Raw genomic sequence first — 9583 nt, 5'->3', positions numbered from 1 at the left:
CAGACCACATTTCCTCAGTTTAGCTGCAAGAATGCTACAGGAGTCAGTGTCAAAGGCTTTACTGAAATCAAGATAGTCCACATCCACTGCCCTACCATCATCTCTCCACCTGGTTATGTCCTCATAAAAGGCTACCAGACTGGTCAAACGTGACTTCCCCTTGGTGAAACCATGCTGACTGCTCGTAATGACCCTCTTATCCTTGATATGTCTGGAGACAGCACTGAGGATGAGCTGTTCCATCACCTTTCCAGGGGTGGAGGTGAGGCTGACCGGTCTGTAGTTACCTGGGTCCTCCTTCTTGCAGTTACCTGGGTCCTCCTTCTTGCCCTTTTTGAAGACTGCAGTGACATTTGCTTTCCTCCAGTCCTCGGACACCTCTCCTGTTGCCCACAACTTACCAAAGATGATGTAAAGTGGTCTAGCAATGAATCCCGCCAGCTCCCTCAGCACCCGTGGGTGCATCCCATCTGGACTCATGGATTTATGGATGTCCAGATTGCTTAACTGCTCCCTAACCCAGTCTTCATCAAGAAGTCAAACTCCCCCTTTATCCTGACTTCCTCTGGGGCCTCAGGGGTCAGGCTCCTGAGGACAGCCTGCAGCAGTGCAGACAGAGGCAAAGGCGGCATTCAGTAATTTCACCTTCTTAGTATCCTCTGTCACCAGGGCACCCACCTCATTCAGCAGTGGGCCTACATTGCCTCTAGCATTGGTTTTGTCTGCAATGTATTTGACGAAGCCCTTTCTGTTGTCCTTCACGTCCCTTGCAAGGTTAATGTGATGCTGGTAGAGTTGAGCTTGATGTATTGACACAGCTCAGAGGGCAGGAGGAGAGGGGACGTGGCTGCTGGGAGTCAGCAGGTGGCTCTCACTGCCTGCCTAGCGTAGGACGCGGAGGCCCCAGCTGGGGTGGATTCCTGGCTGGAAGTCCAGGGCGCAGATCAAGGCTGCGCCCCCTTTGATCCAGTGCTGCGGCTTTGTCTGCAGGGATCTCCACTGCCATCACGTAGTGGCCCGTTGTGGACAGCGTGCCTGTAACAGGGGAAGCGAGTGCAGGAGGGTGGTACTGAGCCCTGGTTGCTGCACACAGCAGGGAGTCCTGCACAAGGGTCCCCATGTGAGATCCCAAGTCCCACCCCCGTGCTAGGTGACAGGCTGAGCAGGGCTCGCAGAAACAGGCTTGTGCATTTTTGGGTGTGGGCTTAAGGCACTGCTGCACAGCTTGGGGGGTTCTGGCTGCTCTGGCTCCATGACCGGAGCAGGAGAAGTCTTTCTTTTCCTGGATGCTCTCAGCCAGCAGTGCCTCACTCCATGTCGGTGTATGGCAAGAGGAGCTCCTGCAGCCTCTCCTGGGCTGCCCTTCCCAGCTGCTTCTACAATCTCCCTTGTTTCTGGAGACCTGTCTTTAGGGCACCGACCTGCACGAGTGACAGTCTGATAGATGGGGCACAGGTAGGTGCTGGTGGCCAGAGGCTTGCGGCTGGGGACAGGAAGGAGCCAGATGGTGGCCATCTCGGTGTAAAGCTCCTTGGGGCGTGACTCTGCGAGCTGAAACACAGCGGGGTCCCAGTGAGCACCCTCGAGAAACAATCCGTGGATGTAGCAGCCTTGGTTGGGAGGGCGGGCGAGCTCGTTCAACGACTCCTTCATTACTGCAGAGGAGAGGGGACCCAGGGCCATGATCAAGGTGCATCCCTGGATGCTTGGACCTCAGGACCCCCTTAAGCTGCTCTTAGCTAAGCCAGCACTGCTGAAGGGGAGCCTGCCCCTGCTCTTGGATGGGCTGAGATGGGCTTTCTGGCATCTCACGTCATGAGGCTGTGGAAATGCCTGGGGAGAGGGATGCAAGTAGGGCTGAAGAGGCAGAGAGGTCTCTCCTTGCCCTGTGGAGGTGTCTGGCAGTGGGGTGGGTATATCTAAGCACAGAGGGGATGATAGGCTCCATGGGCAGCTGTGCAGCCAGCGGCTTCACCTCTTGGGCATGTCACAAGGGCAAGAACTACTGCCTTTGTGGCCTTCTAGCAAAAAAAAATCCAACAAAGAAATCCAGAGCCTCTGGCTGATGCACCGACCTTGAAGCTAAACGAGTTGGTGTTGATGGAGACAACGGACTTCCTGGCGAAGTTCTGCAGTGTCCCAGTGAGGAAGGCCTGGGGAAAGAAGAATCCACTGGTCCAGAACACAGAGGGTATCCCATGGCTGATCCATTTCTGCAGGAGTTCAGTCCGCTGCACCAAGTCATTCACCCAGGATGCCAAGGGCTTCAGCGATGGGTAGGTCTGCAGGGCTCCCAGAGAAGAAGGTGCTGAAGGCAATCAAGGACACCCTAGACCTTGTGCCCCAGTTGCTGACAGGTGCCCAGAGACCAGACTGGATCAGGGAACAACCGTGAGCTGCGTTAGGCAGGAGACACCTCCACACCAGGGGAGCAGGAGCCAGCACATGTGAGACAGCCCAGCCCAGCGGTGATGGCCAACAACCTGGTCCCGTGGTTCGGGTGAGCTGTGGGCAGCTGGGCTGGCTGGGGCACATACCTTGGCATTCCACATCTCAGGGACAGTGTTGCTGTACAAGCTGCTGGCCATCAGCTCCAGCTGAGAGGACATCACGACCAGGCCCTTGAAAGCTTTCAGCAAGTCCTTCAGTGTCTGAGCAATCGCCTCCAGGAGCCTGTTGTACCTACAGAGAAAGAACAGAGGGATCAGGGTGACTCAGTGCAATGATTAATTGCCCACATCTGCCCAGAGAGGGTCTGGATCTTTGTACAATGAGTGAAGCTCCTCTGTGTAACCCCCAGCCCCATTCCTCTTTAACGGGGTCTCATAGCTGCCTCCCCCAGCCCTGGCTTGCTGATGGTAGTGGATGGAGATGCTGATCAGTCCCTGCAGGACAAGGATCAGCTGAAGGCCCTGGCTGGGACAACACAGTTGTTACTGTGGCTGCCAATCCCGCTGCCATGCTCAGCAATGAGGTTCCTCAAGGGTGGGCAGGAAAAGTGGCCTGCACATCTCTGCTGTTCCCCAAGGGACCAGCTGGTCACTGGCCCAGGACATGATCCCACGAGGATTTTACCTGATCACCTCCTGCACCAGCACCGTGTTCATGGTTCATAGAGCAGTGGGTATTTGTGGATCACCTCCTGCAGGCTCATGGGGGCAGGCAGCATTGCCAGGATGTCCCTGCAGGTCTCTTCCATGAGCTGGAAGGAAGACAGCAAGTGGGTGAGCATCCTGCCGGCCATGGCTGCTGAGAAGGGGGAGAGCTAACACCTGGGTGGCAGCGCCATTGCTGACAGCCAGCAGGCAGGGTGGCACCTGCTGAGAGCTGCTGTTTGTGCTCCCTGTGCTGGGCGCTGGCTGCCAGAGCACTGACGGGACTGGGGTCACCCACCTCTTCCCTGCTGCGTCCTCCCAGTGAGAGGGTCTTGGGTTGCAGCTGTGTGATAGCCCCCAGCAGAGCAAAGGTCTCATTCTGAGCGAAGGTGATGTTGGCGTTATCGTGTAAACCAGAGCTCTGGGCTATCATTGAGTGGCAGGCTCTTGATGTACTGGAGGCAGCCCTGGGGGAGAATCCACATAGGTTGAGAGGCTAAGAGCACCGGGATAAAGCTGTGGTGCCCCTTTGCGCTGCCACAGGCCCGGCTCAAAAGAAATGACTAAGCCATGGCTGCTGGATAAGCTAAACCCAACAGACTGCAGACCTGGAGGTTCAGTTGGGAGATACTTCTCATCTTGGTGATTGAGATTCAGTCACCTAGCTTACAGCTCCTTGTCTCCTGTAACAGCCAGGAAACCTAACCTGCAGCTTTGACTTAGGGACAGCTTCTGCGTGTCCTGAGCAACACTGACACAGAACTTGGGCTGCTGGGGAGGCTGAGGGTGCAGCAGCAGCACGGCCGTGGTTTGTGGTCTGGCTGGGGAGTTAAATCGTACTTGTGTGGAAGCAAACACAAGCTGGCAAGCTCGGCAGTGAGCTTACTGCTGCATCTCCTGCAGAGCTCCTCAGGTACTTCAGGTATGTGTTATCACAATAGAGTACAAAAGCGTTCAGCTGGGGAGCTCCGGTGATAGCTGCTACCACCTCCTGTGCACAGGGACAAGATTTGCCTCCTGTTGCTTTAAACAGCTGCGGCTTCCTGAGAGCACCTGAAGATCCATGGGTTCTTACAAACTTCCATTCCCCCGGGGAACTGGAAATGCAGTGGGTTTCAGGGAGGCCTAGGTCCCCTTTGCACTATGACGATTCCCCTGCATCTGTGAACTGCAATTTGTTACTTGAGTACTTACGTCGAGGTCAGAAGAGGTACTGATCTGCTTGTAGATCCCTGATTCGGAATAAGCAAACAGGAATCGGAACCTCAGGCTTGTAGAAATCTTCCAAAATATTCAAGAGGCAGCGCCTGTCCCAGTCATCAGTCACGCGGCTGCCGTAGTTGATCTCCCAGCCGTGTACTTCAGAACCTGTGAGGGACCCTGCCATGGCTTTCCATCTGCATATGCATCATGAACCCGCTCCCTCCGCAGGAGGGGCCAGCTCACACGCTTACCTCGCACGGGATGTCTGAGTATTTGCTCAGGAACAGCTGTAGCTGACTGATGCAGATGCAGAGGTCTCCATCTGTGAACTCATAGGGGATGTTGAACCCCAGAGGCCCAAACTTTCTCCTCTCCAGCATGTTCCCATGGAAGAAGCAGAATGACAGCAATAAGGATTTAAACTCTGTGACCTGTGGGCAGGGGAGTAGGGAGAAGAGGTGCTCAACCTGGGAGAAGGTACCCTTTGGATTGAGACCTAGCAGAGGAGATGTGCCAAGTCAGCAATGCCAACTGGAGTCTGGAGAGGTGGAAACCTCAGCCAGGCTGCTGTGCTGGGGAAGGCTGTGGCCCATTCCCTTGCTTAAAGAGAGCTGCAAGTGCCTTATGCCAGGCCTCCGCAGTGCTGTTGCTTCTGTTTCTCAAAGTGCAACTTCTAGTTGGCTCATCAAAGAGTAGATGTGGGCCTAGAAGAAATATCACCAGCCCTTCTCTAGCACATGAGAGCTCTAGAGGAGAGGAAGACCTGTGCCTGGAGAGGAGCAATGTGCAGGTGGAGAGCATGTACTGCAGAAAGCACAGGCTGAGGACAGCAAACCAAAGCACAACCTGAGTCTTACCTTGGGGCAAGAATTCAAGAAGTCATCACTGAAACTGATGTAGGACTTGAGCAGGTTGGCCTTGACCCCACGAGGGGGCTCAATGGTCATCTTGGAGCCATTCTGGAGGATGGACACAGGGAAGTGGTTGCTCGGTAGACTGGTGAGCCAGAGGCAGGAGTCCTGATGCAGCTGGCAATCCAGAAGGGAGCAAATGCTCAGAGGTTTTAGGCACAACCACTGCTGCTGCTTCTGCACTGACCCTCTGGTTTTACAGGGAACCTGTGGATGGGATCGAATGAGATCTGGGCTCCTGTCAGGGCTCCAGTGTCCCGCCGGTCACCCTCTGAGCGGGCAGGCTGCTCGGCAGAACAGCTCACCTTGCTGGGGTCAATGGCCTCGATGAGGCTCTCCAGGGAAGGCATCCAGCTGGGGGCCAGGTGACAGTTCTGGAAGAAGACCCAGTTGCCCTGCTTCATGGCGCTGTACATCATGGCTTCAGCACGAGGTCCCCGAGAAGGCAGATGAGAAGAGCTCAGAGGCCCTGGTCCACTGCGGGTTGAGCTCTGTTGAGCTGGACAGGGAGACAGCTGCTGAGGGAAGGTCCACTTTCCAGAGCTACAGCCTGGCTTTGTCCCCATGGCTCAACTGAATCTTTGCTGTCTGATGACACAGCAAGGGCCCTTTTGCAGCTTTTGCAAGCTTGAGGGCTACAGTGTGGGAGGGTGGTGGGAACAGAAGAACTACGGGTGGATTCGGAAGAGGGCCTTGAGGCAAGGAAGTGTTTTCAATGTGCTGGAAGGGTGTCTGAGCATGGAGCTAGGTGAGATCGCTGGGAATGCCAGCAGGAGAGTGCTGCCCCAGATGGGCTCCAGCAGCTTACCTGGCCTTGGCCCAGAGAAATGGAAGAGAGCTTTTGGGAGAACTTCTTTTCTTCAGCGAACTTGTAGAGGTCGGTAGCGGGGTCAGGGCCCGGCAACAGCATGAACACGATCGGGGTGGTGGCAGTGGACTCCCTGAAGATGACTGAGAGGTCTGTGGTCTGCAACACAGAAAGTTGATCAGAGCAGAGGGGCTGTAGTGGCACCACATGCAGCACCTCCTCACCCCACCTGGCCTCCAGCTCCTCTCCAAGGCACCAGCGTGCTTTTGGCTGTCGAGGCAAGAAATAAGTTCAATAAGGCCCTAGTACAGCTCTTCTCTGGCAGCACTAGGATCAGGGCTGTGAGCACCCTCACTGCAATTGGAAAATGCTGATGGCTCATTTACAGCAAGCTCAAGGCCTCCTGCTCCACCACCCCTGGCCCTACCAGTGCGTCCTTTAGGCCAGTTACCTGTGGCTCAATAAAATGCCGATCCAGGTTCAGCGCCACAAAGGCCTGCATGGCGTTTGTGATCTTATCTGCCCGCAGACATCGCAGAATCAGCAGCTTCTGGAAGGCATCGAGCTCAGCTTCCCGCTTCCCAGGCAGGGGCTCTCTGCAAAGCAAATAGGTGCATTTTGGAGGGATGTGCCAGATCCTGCAGCTCCCCAAGAAGCATTCACGCTGCCTGCAGGCAGCCCCTCAGAAAGGACAAGGACCTTCCAGTCACTTGGCTGAGATTGCTGTTCACAGCCTTGAAACCATAAGCAGGCAAGCCAGAGCTTCTTCCACTGGGGAAGCACTAAGTACTGCTGGGCTGAAGTGCCATGTGGCTCTGCCTTGGGCGAGCAACATGCACAGGCAAGGGCCAACCTTGAGGAGCAAGGCAATGCCTTGTGTGGCGTGGCACTGCCTGTGAGCAGAGCCAGCACCACGGCTGTATCAGCTCCTTGTGCTCGCACACGGATGCCATTACCTGCTGGGTGCAGTACAGTTAAGCTGACAGGGGCATTTGCCTGTGAGGCTTGAGGCTGTCAAAAATGGCCCTGAACGGTGCAGGGTTGGCTGCAAAATCATTGGCGAAGCTGGAGACGTTCTTCAGGTTGCTCAAGGCCAGGATGTCTCCCCATGCTCTCTCATGCAGCCAGGTTGGAGCTGGGTTCTCCCACATCTCCTCTGTGGTCTCTCCTGACAGTAGGTACTGCCACTCATCCTGGGAACAGGATGGACATGGTCATGGATTATAGCCTCTCCGCCTGGGTCTGAGGCACATGGGTTTGTGCTGTATCCAAGGAAAATCCTGTAGTAACTTTCAGATGTGTGTGTGTGTGGAGGTGTAAGTGAACTGGAGGGTCTGGTGAGATCAGCATCACTGTTCAGCTGCCACTAGCTTTTCTCTGTCTTCTAACTCCTGCCTGCTCCCCCAGAACATGCTAAACTTCACAGAAGTCTGGCAGCAAACTTGCAAAAGCTGCAGGTGGTTCATGCTAGGCAGCTCTGCACATAAGCACAGTGAAAGGTATGAGAAGAGAGAGGCCTTGTGTTTGCCCACCAGCCTGCCAAGGCTGCCCCTAGACTGAGGGAACAAGGCTCCTCTTCCACCCCAGCATGCTATTCTAGGGGGCTGAACAGGCTGGGTCAGAGCTGGAATCCTGATGGGATCTTATCAAAGGGCCAAGGTCACTTGCTCACCATATCAATCTGCCCATCACTCATCAGAATCCGGACGCACACCAGGAAGGCAAACATGAGCTTGTGCTTCTCAAAGAGGCTACAGCACACGTTGCTGTAGAGACTGGAGGTGATGTAGTTGTTGATGCTCAGGATCTGGTCCTTCAGGCTGTCTGAAAAAGGAGGCAACAACTGGACAAGTTGGGTGATGTGGAGCCTGCTCCCCACCTCAGTCACAGTGAGTGACCTGTCAGTGCCTGGTCAGGGGGCCATACCCACATCCCACCCAGGAAGAACAGACACTGCTCTCACATAGAGCCTTGGCACAGAAACCTCTGTCGAAAGCACAAGGCTGTGAGACTCAGCACACAGACGAAAACACTGCCCTTGCACAGGGAGGGTGTCCACACTGCTCCACGGCACCCTACATGGGCCTGGTCACCAGCATCCTGGCTAACATGCGCTGCTGGGCGGTGAGAGCTGCCCCCAGCCCGGCAGCAGCAGCCAGGACCTGTGTGTAGGGGCAGATCTGTGACAAGCAGAGCCACACACCATTCCCAGTGCCCTGGCACTAACATCTGCCCCACCTGGTCAGACACAGCAGGAGAGAAGTAGTGGCGAAGAGAACGGAGGGCAGGCTGTGACCTTCCCTTCCCTTGTGTGGGCACAACTAGGGCAGCTCTGAACCATGCTGGGAGCCAATGCAAGCAGGCAGGTTTGCCTTGACTCTGCAGGTGTCCTAGCTCCTGCTGCCAGGAAGGGGATGGGAGGGGGCTGTTCTGGCAGGTACCTGCTTTCTTGGAGTTACTGATCCCCATTAGGAAGATGTTGAGGAACCACTCAAGTGAGTACTGGTACATGGGGTCCACGTTGGACAGGTCTGAGACACAGAAGTAGAGGATCTGGGAGCGGACGGCAGCGGGTACATACTGCAGGTGGGTGATGTTGGTGTCCTTCTCTGTCTGCTCTGCCACCATTACCTTGGCCTGGGGGACAGAGCAGATGTCACAGTTAGTGCAGTGCTGGCAGGGGATGCACAGCTGCAGAGGGAGAGCACCTTCACTGCTGACCTGGATCTCCCCTGCCTTGACCTTGGATGCCTCCAGCACTTTGATGAGCTCCAAGTCATCTACAGGGTTTCTTTCAGAAGTGCTGAGCCAATACAGGTCTTCTGTCTTCTTCAGCTCCTGATGCATCTCAGCATTGCTAACAATTAGCTGGTTTCTAGCTTCTTCTAAGTCAGGACGCTCTGCAGCCACCACTTGCACCAGCAGTTGGTGTTCAAAGCTGCTACAGCAAAAGCCATAGAGATGAGGTTGGGGGCAACAGGTCTGGACATTTGTGAGGAATGAGGCTGAGCAGCATGGGCAGCTAATGGGGTAAGCAGGTACCTGGGTGAGAGGGTGAAGTTGATGAGGGTGAGATTCATGGAAACCTCAGGGCTGTAGTGAGGGTTGGGCAGGTTGGTGGTGATGTACGTCTTGAAACTCTCGTGGTAGGGGATCACCTTATCCCCAGCTTCAGCACTGTGTTGCCTTGCTGTTTGTGGGTCTGTACCAGAGAGGGAAAAATGCTGGAGGGCTGGCATGGCTACCTCTTGAGAGAGAAGGCATCCTATGGTGCCCTGAAGACTCTGAACAGAGGAGCTCAAAGCTGCCTGGCAGACGTGATAGCCTAAACCTGAATGCATGCAGCAGCTGTATTCCATGGCCCTGCCTGCCAGGAGAAGACACATCACCTGCTGGCAGGAGACTGGGGTGTGCAGGAGGCTGCTGACACATCCATGAGAGTGCTGCCTGCCCAGAGAGACCTGCAAACCCACCAAGCCCCAGTGCACCTGGTCAGTGCCCCCCTTCACCCCGGCCAGGTACCCCCTGCCCTCCTTGCTAAGGGAAGACACAGGATCTGTTTCAGC

General features: G+C 55.4%; 1 protein-coding gene across 1 annotated transcript in view; it reads right to left on the bottom strand.

Annotated features, from left to right (window-relative positions):
• Positions 1-882: 882 nt before the first annotated feature.
• The window catches only part of LOC104542030 (dynein heavy chain 1, axonemal-like), a gene marked incomplete at its 5' end in the record, with an annotated part of 29409 nt that continues 20708 nt past the window's right edge, over positions 883-9583 (bottom strand). The window contains 24 exon segments of the mRNA XM_010186220.1: positions 883-981; positions 983-1035; positions 1422-1655; positions 2072-2282; positions 2538-2682; positions 3076-3109; positions 3112-3202; positions 3394-3511; positions 3513-3562; positions 4290-4347; positions 4349-4442; positions 4445-4463; positions 4550-4729; positions 5156-5326; positions 5515-5647; positions 6019-6176; positions 6469-6613; positions 7014-7210; positions 7690-7841; positions 8459-8654; positions 8739-8958; positions 9060-9186; positions 9189-9241; positions 9567-9583. The exon segment at positions 9567-9583 is cut by the window's right edge and continues 126 nt beyond it. Coding sequence (XP_010184522.1) covers positions 883-981; positions 983-1035; positions 1422-1655; positions 2072-2282; positions 2538-2682; positions 3076-3109; positions 3112-3202; positions 3394-3511; positions 3513-3562; positions 4290-4347; positions 4349-4442; positions 4445-4463; positions 4550-4729; positions 5156-5326; positions 5515-5647; positions 6019-6176; positions 6469-6613; positions 7014-7210; positions 7690-7841; positions 8459-8654; positions 8739-8958; positions 9060-9186; positions 9189-9241; positions 9567-9583 — 2955 coding nt within the window.

The sequence above is a fragment of the Mesitornis unicolor genome, unplaced genomic scaffold (assembly GCF_000695765.1).
Source record: "Mesitornis unicolor isolate BGI_N332 unplaced genomic scaffold, ASM69576v1 scaffold49946, whole genome shotgun sequence".
Classification (NCBI taxonomy): Eukaryota; Metazoa; Chordata; class Aves; order Mesitornithiformes; family Mesitornithidae; genus Mesitornis; species Mesitornis unicolor.
The sequence above is the reverse complement of the archived record's forward strand: the minus strand, read 5'-3'. Positions and strand labels throughout refer to the sequence as shown.